This window comes from Schistocerca cancellata, chromosome 10 (genome assembly GCF_023864275.1).
Source record: "Schistocerca cancellata isolate TAMUIC-IGC-003103 chromosome 10, iqSchCanc2.1, whole genome shotgun sequence".
Classification (NCBI taxonomy): domain Eukaryota; kingdom Metazoa; phylum Arthropoda; class Insecta; order Orthoptera; family Acrididae; genus Schistocerca; species Schistocerca cancellata.
This window is the reverse complement of record NC_064635.1, coordinates 131,976,014-132,003,971: the sequence shown is the minus strand read 5'-3', so window position 1 is coordinate 132,003,971 and position 27,958 is coordinate 131,976,014. Positions and strand designations below refer to the sequence as shown.

Here is a 27,958-nt window from a genome sequence, read left to right as displayed (position 1 = left end):
GCAACCCAGAAGCTAAACTCCCCGTCTCACTCCGGCAGCAGCACTCGATACTCTCGTCGTCAGCAGGTCTCTCCCCAGAACGCAGCGCCCTCCGAAATTTAAAAGCAAACGGACCAATCGCGGCAGAGCAAAGCCAAGGCTCCGGAAGACGACACACCACACCTAGGCAAAGATGAAGATGATACAGTTCAAACCTATTCTATAAGTTTAGCAACACCAGTATCGGCACATGTATTCCACTGTCAGAGGAACCAGAGCGATTTTCGCTTATAACTTTGAACTCGGTCCTTTCCTGAGCAGGAGCTGTTACGACGTATTAATACGTTTCTCGTTCTCCATCATCGCTGAAAGTTTGTAACATCATCGCGGAATCACCCTGTGCTATACAGAGTCAGTCACTAACTATTGCGCTACGGTCGCAGGTTCGAGTCCTGCCTCCGGCATGGATGTGTGTGCTGTCCTTAGGCTAGTTAGGTTTAAGTAGTTCTAAGTTCTAGGGGACTGATGACCTCAGAAGTTAAGTGCCATAGTGCTCAGAGCCATTTTGAACTAACTGTTGCCACCAAGAATTACTCCGAAAGTACGGTAGGAGCTGAAAAGTTTGTGGGACAAAGTTGCATGGGACAACGGAGGCCATAATATGACATCGGTTTTTTGTTGCTAGGTGGGGTCGCTTCAGAGATCTGAAGGATAACTTGTATTTTTTAAAATGGGATGCTATAGTTTGGTACTTATTTTCTGATAGGGGCTAGCGAGACGAATCCAATGATGTGTAACAGTAAGGTCTTTGAAGGTCAACAAAGGTCACAAAGATGGCGTGAACGTCCATTTACAGAAGGTGTTCGAAGTGATGACCATTGGTATCAATGCAGTGCTGCAATCTTCTTATCAGGGATTGAGTGGTATTCTTTATCACTTCGGCACTTATCGACGCACATCACCTGACAATTCTGTGTCGTGTATCTGCAGGTGAGTTGGAACGTCTTTATAAACAATGCCTTTTACGATTATCCACAAGAAAAAATCCAGGGGCGTCAAATTTGGCGAACGAGCCGGCCACGACACATCTCCTCCGCGTCGAATCCATGTATTTGGGAAATGTCTCTGCAGCTCATTTCTAGCCATCGGCGAAAAAAGTGCCATCCTGTTCATACCATATTCTGTTCCTTGTTCCTAAAGGAATTTCTTCCAATAACAGACCTAATGTTTCTTGCACGAATAAGGTGTGCTTCCTAACATTAAGATTTCTTCGATGAAATAGGAGCTTGTCTTCCAGAATCCCAACTTGCAGCAGTCAACATGAATTTTCAGTTGCCCTATAATGCATGTTATGCAAATTAACAGTTACATGGTTCGTGAACGTAACCTCGTCAGTAAATAAAATCAAATTAATAAATGTGTCATCGCTCTGAATCTGAAGTTGAGCCCATCGGCAGAATTCAATGCGACGCATACAATCCGTACCAGTTAATTCTTGGTGGAGACTGATATGGTAAGGATGATATTTATGGCGATGCAGAACACGAACAACACTACTCTGGCTCACGCCAGATTCCCTTGTGATTTGACGCGAACTAACACAAGGATCTCCAACCAATTTCCGTTTCCTCGTTAGTAATTTTCCTTTGCCTGGTATGTTTCCGATGCGTTAAAGATCCAGTTGTTCTCAATTTATCACACACATATTTAAATGTACGTGGTGTAGGGTGAGTATGTTGACGATATCTTTCAGGGTATAAGTCTCCAGCTCTCACTGAATTTCGTTGCCATTCTCCGTAAATGAGAAGCATATCGACTTGTTCTTCGAAGGAATACATCATTCGCATTCGCTTGATGGGACGATACTAGTCGTACCGTTCCTATTAGTGTTGTATAGCGAGACCGTCGAATGGTGTTTACATGTCAATGGCACGTTAGATGGATACGCTGTATTCGGCGAATATTTACTATTTGCACTATATACGAGACAGAATTGTCAGAGCATTGAAAGGTCTCTGTTGGATTCCTTTCATGTTAATTTTTTAAAACTGTTGTCATTTACGGCATACATTCCACTTCTAACCCGGGTTCCCGGGCTCGATTCCCGGCGGAGTCAGGGATTTTCTCTGCCTCGTGATGGCTGGGTGTTGTGTGCTGTCCTTAGGTTACTTAAGTTTAAGTAGTTCTAAGTTCTATGGGGACTGATGACCATAGATGTTAAGTCCCATAGTGCTCAGAGCCATTTGAGCCATTCCACTTCTAAATTTACTGTGGTGTTTCTGACTATCTGGGAGGAGGCTGGGCAGTGGAACGTGTTACGTTTACACATAATCAAGAACGATCTATCACACTACTACACTTTAAAACACAGTTTATATGTAATTCATGTCACACAGTCTCATACGGAACCTACATCCGCTTTCTTTTATATACCGTATATGATAAGATACTGTCATCCCCCTTCCCTTCTGTGTGAGAGGATGAATGAGCAAATGTATTTCTAGTTGCATGCTTGAGGGTAGCAGACAAGCCTGTCTGCTAGAGAACAGTAGGACCAACGTCGGAACAGGTAGCTACGCTTTCTAAAAGCAGAGAGGTTTCTATTCTTAGTATGGTCCTGTCCGTCCCTTGTCATGTTGGTGTAGGAAGCTGCCCCTCTGGCCAATTCCGTTTGTATTTGTGAGCCACCCTCAGGAAGGGACCAGGTCAGTCTGTCTGCGGCGAGCGTCTGAAGTGGTAAGATCTCCGGCTAAGCGCGTGTTTGCTAAGTCAGTAGGACAATGGATTTCTTAAGTTCAGCCTAACTGGAAATTTAATCAACTTTATTTCAGGTTTAGATCTAAAATATCTTATGTTATCTTAAATTGCAACGCAGTGTAATTCGAGTGTGAAGTTCAGAATATCTTCCAGTAGTTGCTTTGTCACTACTTTGTGAGTAAAGTGGAACCACGAGTTGACGATCCGTGACTCTAACTAAGATCATCAATCTTAAATGCGAATGTGCGTGAGATTATAACGTCTCGTTTTGACAGTATTTTTCAATATAGCAACTTTTCTTTATGTTCAACTCACTTGGGGTGTACTTTGTGAGACCAGCACCACGTGGTTATACAATTGTTTGACCCATCAGGTTAATAGTAAGACGATAGTAACCAGTTCGAGGTTTTTCTTTTGTAAATTGCGTTTCGATGTAATTTATTTTAACTATCAAAATTATTGTGGAGTTACACTCTCTGTGTAAACCAAGCTGACCACGTGAAGCATGTGGTGTAATCATCAAAGTAGCCCTCAGCTATTCTTTTCGGGAAGATTTCACAGAGAGTTAGTATGAATGTAGTATACCAGTGTGTGGTAATTTCATGACGGACAGGATTGCGCTACGAACGTAACTTCTTTGGATGAAAAGTGAATGGGTTGGTTGTGGTTAATTTCCTCTTTCATATGTTTCAACGTTCTTCGTGTGTTATTTTATGAATGCAGTGTTGTATGCAGTCTCCCAATCTTGGCTCCATATTTGATGTGTTCCGTAAGATTACAAACTCACATTTTCACAATCCTAAATAAGGCACCAGTTTAGTTATGAGCCAAGTTTGATATGCTGAAAGTTTAATGGAACAATGATCAATCTTAAAATAAATGTCCAAATATAAACTGATTTATTTCTTTTTATTTAAGTTCTCTTTATATATATATATCACCGGTTGTCGTAAGATGACTATTAAAAGATTATGATTAATGTTAGTCTGGTTGGAAATTTGCTAAGCTAGACGGGATACCTGGTGAAACAGTTACTCAGTAATGCAAGGTTAACTTCCCCAGATAGCTCACGGCTTTTAACCCGCTTTTATTGTCTTGAATATCAGCACCGGTTTCAGAACAAATTAATGCGTCAACATTACAGCATGTGCTTCGATAAGTGCCGAAATGATAAGGAAAACCACTCGATCCATGATAAGAAGATTGCAGCACTGCATTGATGCCAATGGTGATCACTTCGAACAACTTCTGTAAATGGACGTTCACGCCACCTTTGTGACCTTCGTTGACCTTACCGTTGCACATCACTGGACTCGTCTCGATAGCCGGTATCAGAAAATAAGTACCAAACTATAGCATCCCGCTTAAGAAAAAAAAAAATAATGTTGACCCTCACATCTCTGACGTGACCCCACCTAGCAACGAAAACCCGACGTCATATTATGGTCTCCGTTGTCCCATGCAATATTTGTCTCACAAACTTTTCAGGTCCTATGATACATTTGGAATTATTCTAGGTGGCAACAGTTAATGTCTTGCCCCGCGTAACTTCAATACGGGTTTTCAGCTTCTCTTATTAAGTAGTGGAGCGTATTGATGCCTCTTTGACAAACCGTATGACAGTGAGCATATCCGCCTTCCGTTTGCGTTGCCCAGCCTCCTTCTGTCCGGAATTTCCACAGCAGTAGGTCTGCGGCAAACACTGTGACACGGCACGCTGTCTCCTTGCCGCTGCGATTGCGGCGTTTGCAGTCCGGTTTCCTCTACAGGCTCCGACAGCGGAGGACCGCAGGCGCCGCGTGGTGTATTAGCAGGACGCCTGCCTCTTGTGGCCGCAACCGGAACTTCCTTTTTATATCGCACTGTGAACAGCTGTCTGGCGGAGCGTATCGTCGGCTGGATACAGAGCAGTCCACACCAGCAGCTCGGATCTTACCAGTGTCACCAGATAGTTTCGAAACTTCCTTGCAGATTAAAACTGTGTGCCCGACCGAGACGTTCTTCGTGTGTTATTTTATGAATGCAGTGTTGTATACAGTCTCCCAATCTTGGCCCCATATTTCATGTGTTCCGTAAGATTACAGACTCACACTTTCACAATCCTAAATAAGGCACCGGTTTAGTTATGAACCAAGATTGATATGCTGAAAGTTTAATGGAACAATGATCAATGTTAAATTAATGTCCAAATATAAACTGATTTACTTCTTTTTATTTAAATTCTCTTTATATATATATATATATATATATATATATATATATATATATATATATATCACTGGTTGTCGTAAGATATTAAAAGATTATGATTAATGTTAGTCTGGTTGGAAATTTGGTAAGCTAGACTGGATACCTGGTGAAAAAGTTACTCAGTAATGCAAAGTTAACTTCCCCAGATAGCTCACGGCTATTAACCCGATTTTATTGTCTTGAATATCAGCACCGGTCAGGCACACAGTTTTAATCTGCCAGGAAGTTTCATATCAGCGCACACTCCGCTGCAGAGTGAAAATCTCATTCTGGAAACATCCCCCAGGCAGTGGCTAAGCCATGTCTCCGCAATATCCTTTCTTTCAGGAGTGCTAGTTCTGCAAGGTTCGCAGGAGAGCTTCTGTAAAGTTTGGAAGGTAGGAGACGAGGTACTGGCAGAAGTAAAGCTGTGAGTACCGGGCGTGAGTCGTGCTACGGTAGCTCAGATGGTAAAGCACTTGCCCGCGAAAAGCAAAGGTCACGAGTTCGGGTCTCGGTCGGGCACACAGTTTTAATCTGCCAGGAAGTTTCATATCAGCGCACACTCCGCTGCAGAGTGAAAATCTCATTCTGGAAACATCCCCCACGCTGTGGCTAAGTAATATCCTTTCTTTCAGGAGTGTTAGTTCTGCAAGGTTCGCAGGAGAGCTTCTGCAAAGTTTGAAAGATAGGAGACGAGGTACTGGCAGAAGTAAAGCTGTCAGTACCGGGCGTGAGTCGTGCTTCGGTAGCTCAGATGGTAGAGCACTTGGCAGTGAAAGGCAAGGTCCCGTGTTCGGGTCTCGGTCGGGCACACAGTTTTAATCATATTAGCGCACACTCAGCTGCAGAGTGAAAATCTCATACCAGATAGTTTCCCTGGTACTGAGAAATAATTAACTCGAGAGGAAGCTCTCGAGGCATGGGTCCTGTTGGATTTTACGAAGAAAACGCGTTGCACGGTTAGCCTCTTTGGTAGTTCTAATTTATCGAGAATATCTTGTGCAGAAAAAAATACCACGTCACTGGAAAACAGTGCACGTCACACGTCCTTACAAAAAAATAAAGGTTCGGCTGCACAGGATCATAGACCAACATGGTTGACATCCGCCTGTCGCTACATTCTAGACCGTATTCCGAGCTCAAACATTAAGACGGACCTGGAGAGATAAAAGATTCAGAAAAAAATATCCGTCGGGTGCGAGTAGGAATCGCGCAGTGCGAGTTCATCCAACTTCTTTTTTTTTCTTTATTGTGATTTCATTCCCCTACCCCATATGGGCAGGAGGAGGAAGGGGGAGGAGGGAGCCCTGAGGAGCAGGCAGGGTGAAGCTCATCATCCGGGAGGGGTAGACGGTGGAAGTTGCGTTGGAAAAGGAGATGGAGGGAGTGGAGATGGAGAGAGGGTGGGACACAACGGTAAAGGCACGGCAGCGGGTTGGGGGTGGAGAGGAAGGGAGACACCAGGGGGTGAGAGGGATCAAGGCGGCGGACAATATATAGTGTGCGAATGTATTCAAGGAAAAGGAGAAGATGGGGGAAGGGGACGAGGCCGTAGAGGATGCGCGTGGGGGACGGAAGGCGGATGCGGAAGGCGAGGCGGAGCACATGGCGTTCGAGGATTTGGAGGGCTTTATAGAACCGGGGAGGGGCGCAGATCCAAGCTATGCTGGAATAACAGAGGATGGGGTGGATCAAGGATTTGTAGGTGTGAAGGATGGTGGAAGGATGCAGACCCCACGTCCGGCCAGACAGGAGTTTCAGGAGGCGGAGGCGGTTGTGAGCTTTGTTTTGGATGGTAAGGAGATGGGGAGTCCAGGTGAGGTGGCGGTCGAGTGTGAGGCCAAGGTATCTGAAGGCAGGAGTGAGGTGAATAGGACGGCCATAAATGGTGAGGTAGAAATCATGGAGGTGGAAGGAGCAGGTGGTGTGGCCTATGTTGATCGCCTGGGTTTCGGAGGGATTAACACGGAGGAACCACTGGTTGCACCAAGCGGTGAATTGGTCAAGGTGGGTTTGGAGGGTACGTTGGGACCGTTGAAGGGTAGGATAAAGGGCGAGGAAGGCGGTGTCATCAGCGAACTGGAGAAAATGAACAGGAGGGGGAGATTTGGGCATATCAGCAGTGTACAGGAGATCGAGGAGAGGGGAAAGGACAGAACATTGGGGCACGCTGGCAGAGGGATAGAAAGTACGGGAGTTGGAATTGTGGATAGTCACATAGGAGGGACGATGGGAGAGGAAGCAAGCAACGAGACGGACGAAGTTGATGGGGAGAGCACAGGTCTGGAGTTTGAAGAGGAGCCCGGGATGCCAGACACGGTCATAGGCGTTCTGGAGATCAAGGGAAACAAAGATAGCGGAAGGACGGGAGTTAAGTTGGAGGGAAAGAAGATTGGTAAGGTTAAGGAGCTGGTCATCGGCGGAGAAGGAAAGCTGGAAGCCACATTGGGTAAGAGGAAGGAGGTGGTGCTGGTTAAGGTGGCGGTGAATACGGCGAGAGAGGATGGCAGACTGGACGATAGGAAGAGGTATCAGAGGGGGGTTTGTAAGGTTTGGAGAACAGCAGGACTCGGGAAGTCTTCCACAGGTCAGGGTAAAATCCAGTGGAGAGGAGAACATTGTACAGGGTAGCAAGGACAGACAGGAAGGATGGAGGTGATTCCTTGAGGTGGCGGTTTCATCCAACCCGATTTTTGCCTGTTATAGCTATCGATAGTGGCAAGATATTGGTCCTGGGAATCCCAACAACTTATCAAAATCTCAACCGTAATTCCCCAGATTAGCTTGAACATGCAAAAATGAGGGAGCAGGGGCCTTCACCTTATACACGGTGGTCCATTGATAGTGACCAGGCCAAATATCTCACGAAATGAGATTTTAACTCTGCAGCGGAGTGTGCGCTGATATGAAACTTCCTGGCAGGTTAAAACTGTGTGCCCGGCCGAGACTCGAACTCGGGACCTTTGCCTTTCGCGGGCAAGTGCTCTACCATCTGAGCTACCGAAGCACGACTCACGCACGGTCCTCACAGCTTTACTTCTGCCAGTATCTCGTCTCCTACCTTCCAAACTTTACAGAAGCTCTCCTGCGAAGCTTGTACAACTAGCACTCCTGAAAGAAAGGATACTGCGGAGACATGGCTTAGCCACAGCCTGGGGGATGTTTCCAGAATGAGATTTTCACTCTGCAGCGGAGTGTGCGCTCGCAGGAGAGCTTCTGTAAAGTTTGGAAGGTAGGAGACGAGATACTGGCGGAAGTAAAGCTGTGAGGACGGGGAGTGAGTCGTGCTTCGGTAGCTCAGATGGTAGAGCACTTGCCCGCGAAAGGCAAAGGTCCCGAGTTCTGGTCTCGGTCGGGCACACAGTTTTAACCTGCCAGGAAGTTTCATATCACGAAATAAGTATCAAAAATGGTTCAAATGGCTCTGAGCACTATGGGACTCAACTGCTGAGGTCATTAGTCCCCTAGAACTTAGAACTAGTTAAACCTAACTAACCTAAGGACACCACAAACATCCATGCCCGAGGCAGGATTCGAACCTGCGACCGTAGCGGTCTTGCGGTTCCAGACTGCAGCGCCTTTAACCGCACGGCCACTTCGGCCGGCAAATAAGTATCAAACGAAAAAACTACAAGGAACGAAACTCGTCTAGCTTGAAGAGGGAAACCAGATGGCGCTGTGGTTGGCCCGATAGATGGCACTGCTATAGGTCAAACGGATATCAACTGCGTTTTTTAAAATAGGAATCCCCATTTTTTATTACATATTCGTGAATTAGGAAAAAAAATAATTGTTTTAGTTGGACCACTTTTTACGCTTTGTGATAGATGGTGCTGTAACAGTCACAAACGTATAAGTACCTGGTATCACGTAACATTCCGCCAGTGAGGATGGTATTTGCTTCGTGATACATTACCCATGTTAAAATGGACCGTTTACCAATTGCGGAAAATGCCGCTATCGTGTTTATGTATGGCTTTTGTGATCAAAATGCCCAACGGGCGTGTGCTATGTATGCTGCTCGGTATCCTGGACGACATCATCCAAGTGTCCGGACCGTTCGCCGGATAGTTACGTTATTTAAGGAAACAGGAAGTGTTCAGCCACATGTGATACGTCAACCTACAACAAATGATGATGCCCAAGTAGGTGTTTTAACTGTTGTCGCGGCTAATCGGCACATCAGTAGCAGACAAGTTACGCGAGAATCGGGAAATCAAAAACGTCGGTGTTGAAAATGCTACATCAACATCGATTGCACCCGTACCATATTTCTATGCACCAAGAATTGCGTGGCGGCGACTCTGAACGTCGTGTACAGTTCTGCCACTGAGCACAAGAGAAATTACGCCACGATGACAGATTTTTTTCACGCGTTCTGTTTTGCGACGAAGCGTAATTCACCTGCAGAGGTAAAGTTAACCAGCCTAATATGCACTATTGGGCAACGGAAAATCCACGATGGCTGCGACAAGTGGAACATCAGCGACCTTGGCGGGTTAATGTATGGTGCGGCATTATGGGACGAAGGATAATTGGCCCCCATTTTATCGATGACAATCTAAATGGTGATATGTATGCTGATTTCTGCGTAATGTTCTACCGAAGTTACTACAATATGTTTCACTGCAGGGCAGAATGGCGATGTGCTTCCAACATGATGGATGTCCGGCACATAGCTCGCGTACTTTTGAAGCGGTATTGAATAGCATATTTCATGACTGGTGGATTGGTCGTCGATGCACCATACCATGGCCCGCACGTTCACCGGATTTAACGTCCCCGGATTTCTTTCTGTGGGGAAAGTTGAAGGATATTTGCTATTGTGATCCACCGACAACGCCTGACAACATGCGTCAGCGCATTATCAATGCATCTGCGAACATTACTTAAGCCGAACTACTCGTTGTTGACATGAATGTCGTTACACGTATTGCCAAATGCATTGAGGTTGACTGACATCATTTTGAGCAATTATTGCATTAACGTGGTATTTATAGGTACTCACGCTGTAACAGCATGCGTTCTCCGAAATGATTAGTTCACAAAGGTACATCTATCACATTGGAACAACCGAAATAAAATCTTCAAAAGTACCTACGTTCTGTATTTTAATTTAAAAAACCTACCTGTTACCAACTGTTCGCCTAAAATTGACAGCAATATGTTTGACTATTACAGCGCCGTCTATACATAGCGAAAAAAGTGGTCCAACTAAAACATTCATATTTCTTTACGTACTACACGAATGTGTAATAAAAATGGGGGTTCCTATTTAAAAAGCGCAGTTGATATCCGTTTCATCTATGGCAGCGCCATCTGTCGGGCCAACCACAGCGCCATCTGGTTTCCCCCATCAAGCTAGACAAGTTTCGTACTTCGTAGCTTTTTCGTTTGACGTTTATTTCGTGAGATATTTGGCCCGGTCACGATCAATGGACCACATGTGTGTGTGTGTGTATGTGTGTGTGTATGTGTGTGTGTTTCTGACAGAATTAACATACTTTTATATATACTGTGATAGCGTGATGGCTCTATGTCATCTGTTTCAGCAGCGAGGATACACTAATATCTTCCAAACTCCTACAGGATTATCCTTAATCTGTCCCATCCTCTGTTATGCCAGTCCTGCCAGGATATCTGCCCCCCCCCCCAAATTCTGTAAGTCCCTCCAGTTCCTTGAGCGTCATGCACTCCGCCTCGCCTTCCGTCTACGCCTCCCGTCCCCCATGTGGATCCTCTATGACCTCATTCCTTTCACCCATCTGGTCCTATTCCTCGAACATATCCGCATACTCAACACCTCCCGCCGTCTTGAACCGCCTCACACCCTGGTTGCTCCTCTCCTCTCCCATCCCCGCCCCCTGCCACGTCTTCACCGTTGTGACCCCCTACCCTCCATCTCTACACCCTACATCTCCTTTCCCAGGGTGGCTTCCATCAACTCTCCCTCCCGGATGATGCCCTCTCTCCCTCCATTTATCCCTCCTATCAACTCTGATCCTCACTCCCCCTCCTTTCCTCTGTCCTTTCCCTGCGCTCCCTCTTCCCCCCTTCCGTCCTGTTTTCTCCCCACTAAACCTCTCCCTACCTCCCTTCTCTCCCCCCCCCCCCCCGAGTCCTTTTGTATTCCTCTCCTTTGCCTACCCCACTCCCTGTCGCGTCTGCCCAGCGCCCCCCACCCCTCTTATGGGTCCTCATCCTCCATCAGCTCCTTTCCGGCTCCCACCCTTCGCTTTTACTCTCCTTTCCCCCCTTTTTTATTTTCCCATCATCTGTCCAGTTTCCCCCCACCTGCTCTCGGCTGTGGTATGTCACATTTGCCAACTTTTTAGTGCAGCGTTCCAGTGACTGTTCAGTGTTGTTCGTCTTTCTCGTGTTGCGAACAGAAACCATGCTGTCGCTAGGTGTGAATTTTATGTCTTTTGCGAACAGAAACCAGACTGTCAACGTGTTCTTTAATTGTCTGTCTATTGTTTTACCTGTCTGCTTCGTATGTATTTTATTAGCGTCACCATCCCTCTGTTCTTTGTTTTAAGTTCCACGATTTCTTTTCGCCATGTTACTCTTTAAGTCTCCGATTTTATCGCCTGTTTTTATTATTTATTCTCTTCATCTTTCTAACAAGGTCTGTAGGCTCAAGAGCGGCATACTAAGCTGCTGCCAGCCCGCCCCCTTCGGGGGGAATTGAAATTCAATAAAGGAAAAAAATTTCCTACAGGAATTAATAAATTGTTATTAGGGAGATAAAGAACGAGGAGTGCTGTGTTGCAACGTACGATAAGTTGGAAATTTCAGTGGGTCGGAGACCGTGTCTGGATGGCCGAAGCAGTTAAGGCAACTGAGAATGAGAGGCGATAAATCCGGGTTCGAGTCCTGGTTAGGCACAAGTTTTCGCCTTTCGCCATTGAATTTCCACAGTGCCCTGTGTGGCTGAAAGTCGCTTGTTTCCCATCACCCACCCTTTCCCTTTCCTTCCCACTGATCTACTGTACACACAATATCTGTGCATCCGTTCAGGTGACCCTGCATCCTCTGCTGGAAGACGTTGCCTTTGGTAGACAAGGGTAATGTGGCTACCACATGTTGCTGCTGCTCCAGCTCAGCTCCGCATGGGAACCTTAAAGTAGCATTCCTACATTAGAAAACTGCTCGCATAGCCGTGCACGTCAGCACGCCGCTTCTGGAATTCGGACAGGCGTGCCAGGCCCCGAATTAAACCCTCCCGGCAGATTAAAGACGAGAACTCAGTGTCCACGAGGTTTTTAGGCTGTTTTCCATATCCGACAATGTGAATACCGGGCTGGTACTCACGTCCCACTTTATTTACACGATTCACACACATTTAGAAAATATGTTCGTACACTTTCACGTGGATAACATAACAGGCAGACAGCTGGAGCACACGGATTCCGTCCGGGGTTGGGGGGGGGGGGGGCGGGTGGTTAACGTGGTGTCGATTGGAAGGCCTTCCAGTTATTCTCTAATATTGACGTTGCCAAATCCTATGATAACCACGCCGGCCCCGTGTAGGTACGGGACGGCGACAAAAGAAAAAGAAGACTCTTATATTAAAGATATTTCAAAACTAAGTACATGTTTGTGGAAATTGTAACCTTCCTAAGACTGAAAACGTACATGATGGTCTAAAACAATGGCGTACTTCATAACTGCATAATTAGACGAATCACGATACACAAACTGTTTTATTTGTTATAAATACCTGACATTGGCAGCCGAAGGACGATCAAAAATTCCATGTAAAGGAAGCTTCATATATGAAGCTTTTTGTGCCTTGATCGCATGAACATAGACTGGATTACTAGTTTCAGTAGGGCTGAGTTGCCGTCTTGATTTCACAACCTGTACACTGAGGATCTGAAGATGAGAGCGTAGCCCTACCGAAACTACTAATCCATTGTACCTACATGCGATCAAAGCAGATACAACTCCATATCTCATGATTTCTTTACGTTGTATTTATGATCCAAAGCAGCGATAAATCTTCAGTTATGCATGGATAAGAAAAAAAAAAAAAATAGATCGTGCGGATGCAACAGCCGAGTACATGGCAGTCATATAAAACTGCTCGCTCGACGAAAGATCCGCATCGAAAGTCTACTGGAAAGTTGCACGTATTAAATGACTGCTGGAGAGTTGCATAGGTCACATCAATACTTATGAAAGGAAACAGAGGTTATACGCTGTGATACAGACCCATATGGCTAACGTTGATTTGCTGTAGGATCTTGGAACATATTGACACACAATCGGCACGGATTCAGAAAATATAGTTCGTGTGGAATGCAGCTAGCCCTTTATTTGCACGAAGTAATGAGTGCTGTGAGAGAAGATCTCAAACTGATTCCACATTTCTAGATTTCCAGAAGGCTTTTGATAGCATTCCTACGGGGTAAGCTTCAGTTGTGGGACTGTATCCGATATTTTCCCGAAAGGTCACAGTATATAGTAACCGACGGAACATCGCGGAGTAAACAAAAGTGATATCCGGCGTTCCCCGAGGAAGTGCTACAGGCCCTCCCCTGTTCCTAATCTATGTAAATAATTCAGGAGACAATCCGAGCAGCCCTCTTAAAGTGTCTGTAGATGATGTTGTGGTTTGGCCGCTAGTAACGTCATTAGAAGCTCAAAACCAAATGCAAAACGACTTAAAAACGACATCTGAATGATGAGAAAAGTGGCAATTGACTCTAAATAATGAAAAGTGTGAGGTCATCCACACGAGTACTAAAAGGAATTCGTTAAATTACGATTACACTATAAATCACACAGATGTAAAGGCTGTCAAACGTAGGTACTACAATTACGAACAAGTTAAACTGGAACTATCATACAGATAACGTTGTGGAATAGGAGAATAAAGTCTCCTGTTTATTGGCAGAATGCTTAGTAGATGGAGCACGTCTACGAAAGAAACTGCCTACACTACGCTTGTGCGCTCTCTGCTGGAGAATTGCTGTGCTATATGGGGTCCTTACCAGATAGCAGTGTGAGAATATTTCATGTCGCCACCATGTACAGGTAGACACATCGTCGTAAAAAATAAGAGAAATCAGAGCTCGTACAGAAAGACCTGAGTGTTTACTGTTTTACTGAGTGTTAGACCACGCGCTGTTACAGAGTGAAGCGGAAGAGAAATAGTAAAAAAAAAAAAAATGGTTCAAATGGCTCTGAGCACTATGGGACTTAACTGCTGAGGTCATCAGTCCCCTAGAACTTAGAACTACTTAAACCTAATTAACCTAAGGACATCACACACATCCATGCCCGAGGCAGGATTCGAGGCGGCGACCGTTGGGGTCGCGCGGTTCCAGACTGTAGCGCCTAGAACCACTCGGCTACTCCGCCTGGCAGAGAAATAGTCACTTTATTGTGAATTGCTGAGTAGTCCTGTATACATAAATGTTGATGTACGTTGGCGTACAGATGCTAAAATTTGCTTATTTTCATTCATTATTTTTATTTTGATTAAATTCTTGCCATTCGCCGCTGTAAAGAAACACAAAGCCTGCATTCAACACCATTTACCCGTCTGCAGACTGCGCTTATGCAAGTTGTGCAATTTCTCGAGCCAGATATTTTAGAGCACAAGTGTTACATAAAATGTACCAGTGTATAAATTTAACATGTCGTTGTCGTGATTTGAATGGTATGCAACTGTTTTCAGCTCAGAATGCTGGATGATGTGGAATTCCTCAAGCCAACTGTTTACTATCACCTTTAGAGTAGACGTGTGGTTAAGAAACCGCAGGTAACAGGCCTCGGCGTATGCGAGGTGGTTTATGACACTAAACACACATTTGAAAATTATAACGTTTATGGCCTGTAATTCATGCCCTTATTTAAAGCAAGATAGGCGCACCGAAAATAGTGCCGTTAAAAAAACAGTTATATATTCTGCAAACCTCATATTTTAACACCACAGTCAGTCTTCATTCAGCAATATCAACCTACTACATTTATAACGATTTCCTGAAATGTAGATTGCAGAAGCAATATACTCCAAATATTTAATCTTGTGGCCGGTTGCAAAGTGAACTTCAAATTTAATTTGAAATACGCTACTGGCCATTAAAATTGCGACAGCACGAAGATGACGGGCTACAGATGCGAAATTTAAGCGACAGGATGAAGATGCTGTGATATGGTAATGATTAGCTTTTCAGAGCATTCACACAAGGTTGGCGCCGGTGGCGACACCTACAACGTGCTGACAAGAGGAAAGTTCCCAACCGATTTCTCATACACAAACAGCAGTTGACCGGCGTTGCCTGGTGAAACGTTGTTGTGATGCCTCGTGTAAGGAAGAGAAATGCGTACCATCACGTTTCCGACTTTGATAAAGGTCGGATTGTAGCCTATCGCGATTGCGGTTTATCGTATCGCGACATTGCTGCTCGCGTTGGTCGAGATCCAATGACTGTTAACAGAATATAGAATCAGTGGGTTCAGGATGGTAATACGGAACGCCGTGCTGGATCCCAACGGCCACGTATCAATAGCAGTCGAGATGACAGGCATCTTATCCGCATGGCTGTAACGGATCGTGCAGCCACGTGCCATTGGTTACACGTCTCGGTCACCTCTCGTTCGCATTGACAGCACTTTGAACAGTGTACGTTACATTTCAGATGTGTTACGACCCGTGGCTCTACTCTTCAATCGATTGCTGCGATTTCCTACATTTCAGCAGGATAATGCACGACCGCATGTTGCAGGTCCTGTACGGGCCTTTCTGGGTACAGAAAATGTTCGACTGCTGACCTGACCAGCACATTCTCCAGATCTCTTACCAATTGAAAACGTCTGGTCAATGGTGGCCGAGCAGCTGGGTCGTCACAATACGCCAGTCACTACTCTCGATGAACTGATATATCGTGTTGAAACTGCATGGGCAGCTGTACCTGTACACGCCATCCAAGCTCTGTTTGACTAAATGCCCAGGAGTATCAAGGCCGTTATTACGGCCAGAGGTGGTTGTTCTGGGTACTGATTTCTCGGGATCTATGCACCGAAATTGCGTGAAAATGTAATCACTTGTCAGTTCTAGTATAATATATTTGTCCAATGAATACCCGTTTATCATCTGCATTTCTTCTTGGTGTAGCAATTTTAGTGACCAGTAGTGTAATTTCTTCCAGACAACTGTACTGTTAATAGACTGACGGAAAGGAATCGGAACACCAAGAAGGAGATGTGCAATATAAACAAAAGTTATACTTGAAAAAAGAGACAGCATTGGTCGTATATTTTTCTATTGCAAAATCGATTTTCTGTCACTGAGTGACCATCTTCAGGGCTATATTGTATAACAAATTGGGATGCACTGTTGTTACTAGGCTTACGGCAATCACATAGACTCTATGAGACATAGAGTCTATGTGATTGCCGTAAGCCTAGTAACAACAGTGCATCCCAATTTGTTATACAATATAGCACTGAAGATGGTCACTCAGTGACAGAAAATCGATTTTGCAATAGAAAAATATACGACCAATGCTGTCTCTTTTTTCAAGTATACCTGTTACCTGGTCGTAGAGCACAAGACAACATGGAGTCGCCAATCAATAAACAAAAGTTGTTAGGCGTGTTTCTACATCTGAAAGATGAAGTCTGCTCAGTACTCGCACTAAGAAGCATTAGGTTTGCTTTAAATACACGCGGTAACGCTCGTGAGCGTCAGTTACCTTTGCGACTGGACAAGGTGAGTTGGAATTAGCCAAGAATTCATTCAAGACGACAAAGAAGCCGCTATTAATACCTCACAGAGTGACCGATGTCAACTTGAAGTTGGGCGTTCCTTGTGCGATATTGCAGAAAGACTTGGCAGGAATGTAGCCAATGAATGTGATTGCTGGCAGCGGTGGTCAATAGATTGTACTATCGCAATAAGACCGGGCTTCAGATGACCACGTGGTACTACCGAGAGGGAAGACCGTCGTGTTCGGCAGTTGCCACCACAGTGACACAACGAACTGTTACAAGTCGGCTACTTCAAGTAGAGCCCCGAACCAGACGCTGTGTAGCGTGTAATCAGCAGATCCCAAACCACCACCATCTGCGACTCAGTGGTGCCAAGCGAAAGCTCATAGCGGGCCAGGGTGGAGGTGAGCTGTGCTTCCTTGATGAAAGGTGGTTCTGCCTTTGTGCCAGTGATGGCCGTATGTTGGCCAGAAGGAGGACAGCTGAGGGCCTGCAACCAACCTGTCTGCGTGCTGGAGACGCTGGACCTACACCTGGAGTTATGATCCAGGGAACTGTCATACGAATTCGCTTCACTGCAAATTTGTACCTTAGCCTGGTGATTCGACCTGCTGTGCTGCCATTCATAAACAACGTACCAGGTGCTGTTTTCCAACAGGATAACGCACGCCCACATTCCACTGTTGTAACCAAATATGCTCTACAGAAAGTCGACATGTTGCCTTGGCCTGCTCGATCACCAGATCTGTTATCAGTCGAGCACGCATGGAACATAATTGGACGACAACTCCAGCATCACCCACAAACAGCATTATTCGTCCCTATACTGACTGACCAAGTACAACAGGCGTGGAACTCCGTCCCACAAGCACCTGTACAACACAATGCATTCATGTTAACTTGCTTGCATTCAACATTCTGGCGGTTATGCTGATTATTAACGTAACAGCACTTGACATTTGCAGTGGCTTATCTCGCGATGTCATTAACCTGTGATCTTGAAATGTTAACCACTCAAATCTGTTACCTAGACAAGTGTATTTCAGAAATTTCATTACTAGACATTAATTATTTTTTGGTGTTGCGATTTTCTCCCGACAGGTGTAGGTAACATACAAATACCGTCCTTCGACATTAGTTACATTGGATATCACAGCATATGTTAATAACATCATGTTAATTATTTGAAAATAGGTGAATTGACATTGCAGGCTTATCTTTGGTCCTTTAGTAAAATCGTTGACAACCTGGACCGATATGTCATATTATGTTGTTATTGTGACGCACCATACAAGTAACATTAACCTGACGACATATGCATGATCAAATACTGAATATAATGTTCTAGAAATGTACTAAGAGTAAGTAAATTAGAAATGACGACAATGCTATGTTATCTATTAACAGCATATTCGGTACAACTGTTCGTTGTGTAAACTGTAATGTTGGTGTAATACAGTTGTGCTGTAACGTGTTTTTAATTGGTGAACAGCTAAAAAGCTGAAATGGCGATGTATATCGACAAAGAAATAAATTAAGTGCCAAATGGCGAAAACTTATCATTTATGAATGATCTGAAGGACAGGGTGCTGCTGTTTGCTGACGATGCCGTGGTGTACAGGAAAATGTCGAAGTTGAATGACTGTAAGATCATACAAGGGCAGTTAAAGGAAATTTGTAATTGGTGCGTTGAATGGTAGCTTGCTCTAAACGTAGAAAAATGTAAGTTATCGCAAATGAGTACGAAAAAGTTTCCGTTAGAATCGAATGAAGCATTAGCAGTGTACTGCTTGGCACAGTTACATCAGCTAAATACGTGGTTTTGCATTGTAATTCTTTCAGAGACAGCAAAGGATGGCTCTGAGCACTATGGGACTTAACAGCTACGGTCATCAGTCCCCTAGAACTTAGAACTACTTAAACCTAACTAACCTAAGGACAGCACACAACACCCAGCCATCACGAGGCAGAGAAAATCCCTGACCCCGCCGGGAATCGAACCCGGGAACCCGGGCGTGGGAAGCGAGAACGCTACAGCACGACCACGAGATGCGGGCAGCTAAATACGTGGTCGTAACGTTACAAAGCACTATTCAGTTGGACGAGCAGATAAGGACGGACGTAGGGAAGTCGAATGGTCGGCTTCGGATTATTAGGAGAAATTCAGGAACATGTAGTTCATCTATAAAGGAGACCACGTATAGAACAGTAGTGCAACCCGTTCTGGTGTACTGGTCGAGTATTTGGGATCCACAGCAAGTCAGATGAAACGAAGGAATTCAGAGACGGGCTGTTAGATTTCTTATCTGATGTTCGATGAACACGTGATTATTACGGAGATGCTTCGGGAACTCGGTAGCAATCCCTGGAGGGAAGGCGACGTTTTTGTTTTTTTCGAGGAATACTACAGAGAAAATTTGGAGAACCGGCTTTTCAAGGTGACTGCAGGACGACTCTGCTGCTGCCAACGTTCATTGTGCGACAGAGCCACGATTAAAAGATAACTGAAATTAGGGCTAGGGAGGCTTATAGATAGCCGTTTTTCCCTCGCTCTATGGCTGGTTCAAATGGCTCTGAGCACTATGGGACTTAACATCTATGGTCATCAGTCCCCTAGAACTTAAAACTATTTAAACCTAACGAACCTAAGGACAGCACACACCACCCAGTCATCACGAGGCAGAGAAAATCTCTGACCCCGCCGGGAATCGAACCCGGGAACCAGGGCGCGGGAAGCGAGAACGCTACCGCACGACCACGAGCTGCGGTCTCCCTCGCTCTATCTCCGAGTGGAACAGGATAGGAAATTACTAGAGGTGGTACAGTGTACCCTCCACCATTCGCCATACATTCGGTTGCAGAGTGTGTCCGTTCATGTAGAGACCTCTCTCTTCGGTTCACGGAGAGTATTTGCCAGAGAAACATTGCAGTGTAAATTCCCTAAAAAATCCTTTTTTTCATTCCAATTTATGCCACAAATAACTGATGAATTTGTAGTGAATTGAACGAGGGTACGTTGAGGATTACGTGTCTGACGTAGCTTCATAATATTATTTAGCATTACCGTCTCGGAGCTAGAATACAACTAGAGTTGTAAAATTACTGTAAGTAAGCGTAGACTAGAGGAGGTTCCCTAGCGTTCTTGGTCAGTTAACATCGTAACCGCGTTACCTGTATGTTAGGTATGTTGAGTACCCATTGGGCGTTACCACATTTCGATCTCTTTCTCTCCGTATGCGACGAGTGTCTTACTACATTCCTCTGAAAACTGGAAGAGGTGAATCATCTACAGAGTGAATGAGGATACATATAGGGCTGCGTAACCTGCGGAACATTTTTATTCTACATGGTTATTCTCCAGTCTGTCACAAAAATAAACAGTCAATGTTTAATTCAGGTTATACTCGAAAATTGTTGATTTGTAACGAAAAACACGGGCATTCTGTAGTAAAAATTAAAATTTATTTACCATACAGTGCTAGAAAACGCATTTTCCTCAGGAAGGATAAAAATAAAAAAACGCTATACGAAAACACATCAAACATTGCTTCAGTACTTCGTCGAGGCCATATAAAAATGTTTGCGATGTTCATAAACAACTTCCGCATCTATGAGTAATACCAGGAAACTCTTGCCATTGATCATGATGAAGGACGTTTATTAAGTACAAAATAACAACAATAACTACAAAGTTTTTTTCACGCTCGTAATTGCTCTGGTTACATAAAAGCGCGGAAGTTAGACGATGAACTAATTTTTATCGCTTATAAAATGCAATTTGTATTTTCTAAGGACACAAAATACACAAAGAACTAACATTGAACGATGTGCAGTTCTAATTATGTGCAAAACAAACAAAAAACAAACAGAAGTAGTCGGTTCTAGTCTCTCTATCACATATTTTTTACGTTTCTTTTCATACCAATGCTACGAATGCTACCGATAATACTACCATCTACCACGTCATGTATGCAGTGAGATTTATACCAGAATTGGAAAAATGTCGGACACTTTCAGGAAAAAAAGAATGGTTCAAATAGCTCTGAGCACTATGGGACTTAACATCTCAGGTCATCAGTCTCCTAGAACTTAGAGCTACTTAAACCTAACTAACCTGAGGACACCACATACATCCATGCCCGAGGCAGGATTCGAACCTGCGACTGTGGTGGCCGCGCGGTTCCAGACTGACGCGCCTAGAACCACTCGGCCACACCGGCCGGCACACTTTCAGGAAAAGAAGATCAATGTTCAAAATGCTCAAATGTGTGTGAAATCGTATGGGACTTAACTGCAAAGGTCTTCAGTCCCTAAGCTTACACACTACTTAACCTAAATTATCCTAAGGACAAACCCATACACCCATGCCCGAGGAGCCGGCCGCGGTGGTATTGCGGTTCTAGGCGCTGCAGTCCGGAACCGCGGGACTGCTACGGTCGCAGGTTCGAATCCTGTCTCGGGCATGGATGTGTGTGATGCCCTTAGGTTAGGTTTAAGTAGTTCTAAGTTCTAGGGGACTGCTGACTTAAGATGTTAAGTCCCATAGTGCTCAGAGCCATTTGAACCATTTGAACCATGCCCGAGGGAGGACTCTAACCTCCGCCGTGATCAGCCGCACAGGGCATGACTGCCTTTCACCGCTCGGCTAATCCTGCGCGGCGAAGATCAATGATTTAGGGACACATTCTCAGAATCAACGATAATAGAGTGACCAAAAGGATTCTCTACCTTGTCCTTTCAATGAATATGAAAAAGAAATGAATACCTAAAATCGAAAAAGATGTTTGAGGAAATAGGCATCACGAACAAAATTCCACAGTACAGTGCTGCATTCAAAACTTTAATTTACAAGCAACATTTTAAAGCTAATCCAAGTGTTATCGTTTAAGTGAACATACACAGTAAAGGTAAGAGAAACCGCAGTGACAAGATGAAGATATTTTGGGAGTAGAAGAAAGCGACTACATCAGCAAAATAAGTTGAGACGTGCTCCATAATGGTGTAAATAAATGTGCATCTGTCCTCAGCTCGTGGTCGTGTGGTAGCGTTCTCGCTTCCCACGCACGGGTTCCCAAGTTCGATTCCCGGCGGGGTCAGGGATTTTCTCTGCCTCTTGATGACTGGGTGTTGTGTGATGTCCTTAGGTGGGTTAGGTTTAAGTAGTTCTAAGTTCTAGGGGACTGATGACCATAGATGTTAAGTCCCATAGTGCTCGCCGGCCGTTGGTGGCCGTGCGGTTCTAGGCGCTTCAGTCCGGAACCGCATGACTGCTACGTCGCAGTTTCGAATCCTTCCTCGGGCATGGATGTGTGTGATGTGCTTAGGTTAGTTAGGTTTAAGTAGTTCTAAGTTCTAGGGGACTGATGACCTAAGACGTTAAGTCCCATAGTGCTCAGAGCCATTTGAACCAACCCATAGTGCTCAGAGCGAAATGTGCATCTAGCTGATGATGGATGTAGGTCTCAGGCATTGGCGATAAAATAAATCAAACGCAACCACGAAGTTCACAGAATTATGTACAAATAGGTTACGCACTGCACTTGGATCTTAGAATGTAGCGTCACTGCATTCTTAGAATATGGCAGTATCGTTTATTTTATTTACCTTAAAGTCCCACGCTAACGGCTTGAAGACATCGTGCGGCTGCTGCTCGAACACTTGCGTAGCCATGCTTCGCGGTGATTCTTCTTGCAGACGGCGGTAGAGGGCACACAGAGAGCGTAGGAAGCTAAGTTGGCGGAGATCACTGGGCGTGTAGTCTCGCGAATGCCCGGTAGAGAGGGACGCGTTCTGTTACCGAACGAACGCCTGTTGCGTCGCTGTCGTGCGCCGCGACGGAAACGCTTAGAGCGACGGACAGCGGGTGTTTGTGCTCTGTGCGCGACGCCCGCCGACGCGGAAGTCTTCTGCCGGCGTCGTCCCCCACTCCGCTTCCCGGCATGCACCGCGCGGGCGCCGCTCGCCGAAGTCAGCGCCCCTGGCGGCCGTGCACGGAAGAACAATTCGGCAGCCAGCCAACAAACGAGCATCTGAGTTTGTAATGGTAAATGTTACTAATCGCAAACTTCCGAAACTTTTTGACCGAACGATGTGAAAGATTAACACGACGTTGCACTGGATTAAATGTGTGTTTTTATATACGTGTTTTTACATATATGTAATATGCAGGGTGTGTCAAAAAATGTCTACACACTTTGAATTGTCATAGACAATTTATTTACCGTTCTACAAGGTTAAATATCTGTGAGAAAGTAATGTTATGTTTCTTCAACTCTTGGCAGCAGTGGCAAGGAAATAACTGCAAAATGGCGGACGTACGTTTGAGCTTTGAAGCGTGGAAGCAGATAATTAAGTGGTACTGGAAGTTTGAGAATGTAGCTGCGGTCCGAAGACAGTGGAGAAGTGAGTATGGTACAGAACAACCTTCAAGGTTAACTATTACACGTCTACGAGACAAATTCGAAATTCATGGAACAGTGTGTGATGTGCATAAAGGTCGATCGGGGCGACCTCGTACAGCTATAAGTGATGATTCCACAACTGCGGTCTTGGAACTGTTTCAGAATTCACCTCAGAAATGAAGGCAAGCAGCACGTGAGAGTAATGTAAGTGCTAGTAGTGTGCTACGCATTCTGAAGAAAGGCAAGTTTCGTGTGTACATTCCAAAGCTGATGCAACAGCTAAGTGACGACGATCCAGTCGAAGGTTAGAATTTTGTGAATGGGTTCAGGAGATGGTGAGACGTTAACCGGGATTTATGGGTAGCATAATTTGGTCGGATGAAGCCCAATTCAAACTCAATGGAACTGTCATAGGCACAATTGTGTGTACTGGGCTGAAGATAATCCTCACATTAGAGTTGAAAAGGCTGTGAATATGCCTGGTGTAAATGTGTGGTGTGGTTTGTCTGCAAGGGGACTCATAGGCCCTTTCCTCTTTGAAGGTACTGTTACTGGAGAAACGTACCTAACAATGCTCTGACTCCATATTCCCCGCCATTCGTGCATTATACGGTAATGATGAGTTTTATTTCCAACAAGATGGCGCCCCGCCGCACTATCATAGGGACGTACGAGCATACCTGGATCACAATGTACCAGGCCAGTGGATAGGACGCAGGAGACCAATCGAGTTTCCTGCACGCTCTCACCGCTGGATTTCTTCTTATGGGGCACAGTAAAAGAGAAGGTGTACAAACGTAAACCACGTAACCTGGACACACTTTGGAATGAGATTCAGGCGGTGTGCGCAGAAATCTCATTGGACACTTTCGTACGATGTACGGAATCAGTGGTGACTCGTACTCAGAAATGTATTGATGCTAAAGGCCACCAGTTTGAACATTAATCACATTTGCAAAGTACATTTATTTTTCCAATTGGACTTTAAGCTTTCCATTTACAGAAATTTAACATTGTAGAATAGGAAATAAATTTTCTATGACGCTTCAAAGTGTGTATACATTTTTTTGCCGCACCCTGTATTTTCACCAACTGCGACATATTCGCGTACACAAACAGTGATCCAATACTGTCAAATGTATTTTATTCCAGTCTCCGATCACAATATCAATTCTTTAGACGATGACCGGTTTCAGTACGTAATGACCATCCTCAGATCTTTTTTACACCATGTCCTAAAGTGATAAGGCCATAATGGGATCGTCAAAGCATACAAATATAATCAGCACAGCGTACTCAGGTGGATCTAAAATAAGGTGTAGAATGGGCCACATCGTCCACATAGAGGTTATTCATCACTATGTGGACGATGTGGCCCATTCTACACCTTATTTTAGATCCATGTGAGGATGCTGTGCAGATTATATTTATATGCTTTGACGATGCCATTATGGCCTTATCACTTTAGGACATGGTGTAAAAAAGATCTGAGGATGGTCATTACGGACTGAAACCGGTAATCGTCTAAAGAATTGATTTGTGATCAGAGACTGGAATAAAAACATATGTAATATATATATTTTTTACAAGTTTAATAATGGGGAAACGTTAGGAAAAATTTCAGAAGTTACATTATTATCATTACTGTTCTTTATTCCCCCTTACGGAGAGCGCTAAAACAATGAATTATTCATGGCGTTTTTTTCTTTCTTTTTTTCTTCCGAAAACCTTTTATATATTCACACTGTTTCTTCTTTCTCTTTTCTATCCACTTCTTTCTGGTTTTCCATATATTCCTTTCCTCGCCAATTCTGCGGATAACCTCCTTATTCCTTCTCTCATCCGTTCACCTAATTATCAAGTCTTCTGTAGCACCACACCTCAAATGCTTCGATTCTTTTCTGTTCTTTCCTAATGTTACACTACCATACAATGCTGTACATTCTCCGACATTTATTCCTCAAATTATAGCCTATGTTTGATACTGGTAGACTTCTCTTGGCCAGGAATGTCCTTTTTACCAGCGCTAGTCCGCTTTTTAGGTCCTCCTTTCTAGTCAGTGTTTTACACATACTCCTTCCCTCGCCGATTCTGCGGAGAACTCCTCATTCCTTAGCTCATCACATCACGTATTTTGCAACACTCTTCTGCAGCACCACACCTTATATGCTTCGATTATTCTCTGTTCCAGTTTTTCAACAGTTCATTTTCACTACTATACAATGCTGTATTCCAAACGTACATTCTCAGAAATTTATTCATCAAATCAAGGCCTATGTTTCAAACCTGTGCACTTCTCTTGGCTAGGAATGCGGTTTTTGTCAGTCTTATCTGCTTTTTGTGTCCTCCTTCTGTACGTCAACTGTTATTTTGCTGCCTAGGTAGCAGAAATCAAAAAATGGTTCAAATGGCTCTGAGCACTACGGGACTTAACATGGTCATCAGTCCCCTAGAACTTAGAACTACTTAAACCTAACTAACCTAAAAACATCACACACATCCATACCCGAGGCAGGATTCGAACCTGCGACCGTAGCGGTCGCGCGGTTCCAGACTGTAGCGCCTAAACCTCTCGGCCACCCCGGCCTGCTAGCAGAAACGCTTAACCTCATCTACTTCATGATCACCAATTATAATGTTAAGTTTCTCGGTATTCTCATTTCTGCTACTTCTTGTTATGCCATGGAACTAGTCCTCCTCCACCAGTGCATCTGTCATGGCAGGTACCAGGCAGTGCACCATAAACACACTGAAATGCGCTGGAGTTGCATTGTGCAGAAAGCACATTTTTCTCCTTATTTGCCGAGGCACATGTTCTAGTAGGACAGGGAGGGTATTCTGAATAAAGTACCTGTAGTCGGCACCTGTAGGACGTGCTGGGAGGACGGGTGGCCCGGCCAGAGAGTCACTTATAATTCGAGGCCTCTCGTTAATCTTAATCTGATGCTGATACCTAGCCTTTACTGTAGCAAGAGGACCGCGATCGGCCCGTATGTGCTCACTGTTCCACGTCTTCCAAATATTGCCTCGTCTGTAAATAAAACTCGAGACACAGATTGGCAGTTTGAGTAACACACGTTGAAGTTGGTACAGACACATGAGTTCCTCTTGGAGTATCCTGCACGCTCAACTTGGCGATGTACTACACGCCAGAGCAACTTGCCTTGCGCTGGAATCTGGATCTTCTTCGACAGCCGGTAGATCGTGCTCTTTCTGGTCAGGTGTAGGAGCTACACATTATCTTGATCGCTCAACAGTCTGTGGTGCTAAGGGTTCTGTCACGGCAACGCAATTGAGCCGTGCTCTGGCTCGCCTTGGTGCCATTGACAGGTTGGCGTCGTGTGTTGGGATTGTCACTTCACGTTTTCTTAGTCTGTTCACTGGCTCCACTACGTTTGCTCGCTTTGTCTGTCCGTCAGTGGCAGCAGCAGCTCTTATCGATAGCAAGTACTGTGGTACTATCTTTGGAGCTATCTCTATTTCCGGTTCGTTGTGTGTCACGTTCAGTTGGGACGGAGCAGCAGTGAGTTCCGACAGCGCCAGCACTCGCCGACGGACCTGGCGATATATGCACTGCCCGATGGAAGGATGGGGTCGCGAGAGTGCACGCCCACGACGAGGTCCGGATTCAGCAAGTTTAAGTTGAATGGTTCGTTATATTTGAGTAGTGCAACTTTCACTTGTGTCCGTGTGTGTCCGTCCGTCGAAGTGACCTCATGCCATCAAACTGTTAGTTGGCGGTTTTGCCTGACTTGATTGGCAGCGGCCGATGGTTGGTCGTTCGGTCGGCCGTTTCTGTGTCCTTAGAGTTCATGTGTACGTGCAGTTCGTCTTGTTGCTGTATAGTGACTGTTATAGCATTGTTTGAGTTCTTTTTGGAATTTTCTTTTGCGGTTCCATGAGTATCTAGTCAGATTTTGAATAGGCATTTTGGTCTTAAGGGGGGTTGGACGTCAAACTAGCCAACTTGGAGTAGGAGAGGCACCACAGGACATTTTATTTTCTACTGTCTATACTTTTACAAATAAATTCATAAAACATTGTCAGCATGACCAGTAAGGATTCAGGATTCACACTCATAGCGGTGGAAGTGCAAAAACAAAACAAAATTTTTTTTTAATATGAAATTTCATCATTTTTTCTCTTACTGTTGGCTGCATTTGTTGCTATAGGTACATTTTTCTTCACAAGTAAGAGAGATTGTTTGATGAATTTTGTACAGCATACAAACCATACTTACAGGTGTATGAAACTCTAGAATTTTCCAAATCTATTAAAACCTGTGGTAAAAATTAAGATAATTAACTACAAAATTTGATTTTCTTCTAAACATAAAGTTTAAAACGTAACAGCACATTAATTTTTTCATAAATTAAATAGATTCTAGAGTTTCAGATACCTGTAAGTATGGTTTGTATGCTGTGCAAAATCCATCGAACAGTCTCTCTTGCTTATGAAGAAAAGTACCTATAGCAACAAATGCAGCCAACAGTAAGTGAAAAAATGATGAAATTTCACAAGTAAAAAAAAAATTTCTTATGTTTTTGAACTTCCGCTGCTACGAGTGTGAATCCTGAATCCTTCCTGGTCGTGCTGACAAAGTTTTATGAATTTATTTGTAAAAGTATAGACAGTGGAAATTAAAATGTGCTGTGGTGCCTCTCCTGCTACAATTCGCCCCGTTTGACGTCCTACCCCCCTTAACCCTGTCTGCGTACTATGATTTGGTGGAGCCAACTTGTGTAATAAAATGCTTGTCGTTTTACGATGTTAACATTTATTCTATCGTGGTATTGGTTATCGCAAAAAAATGTGTGTGAAATCTAATGGGACTTAACTGCTAAGGTCATCAGCTTACACACTAC

The 27,958-nt window shown here is 44.5% G+C and overlaps 1 protein-coding gene across 1 annotated transcript in view; it reads right to left on the bottom strand.

Annotated features, from left to right (window-relative positions):
* The window catches only part of LOC126106452 (arylalkylamine N-acetyltransferase 1-like), a 166,234-nt gene extending 143,694 nt beyond the window's left edge, over positions 1-22,540 (bottom strand). Inside the window, exon 1 of the mRNA XM_049912739.1 lies at positions 22,297-22,540. Within this exon, the coding sequence (XP_049768696.1) occupies positions 22,297-22,362 (66 nt within the window). The 5' untranslated portion in view covers positions 22,363-22,540. The remainder of the gene's footprint in view (positions 1-22,296) is intronic.
* Between the last annotated feature and the right edge of the window lie 5,418 nt (positions 22,541-27,958).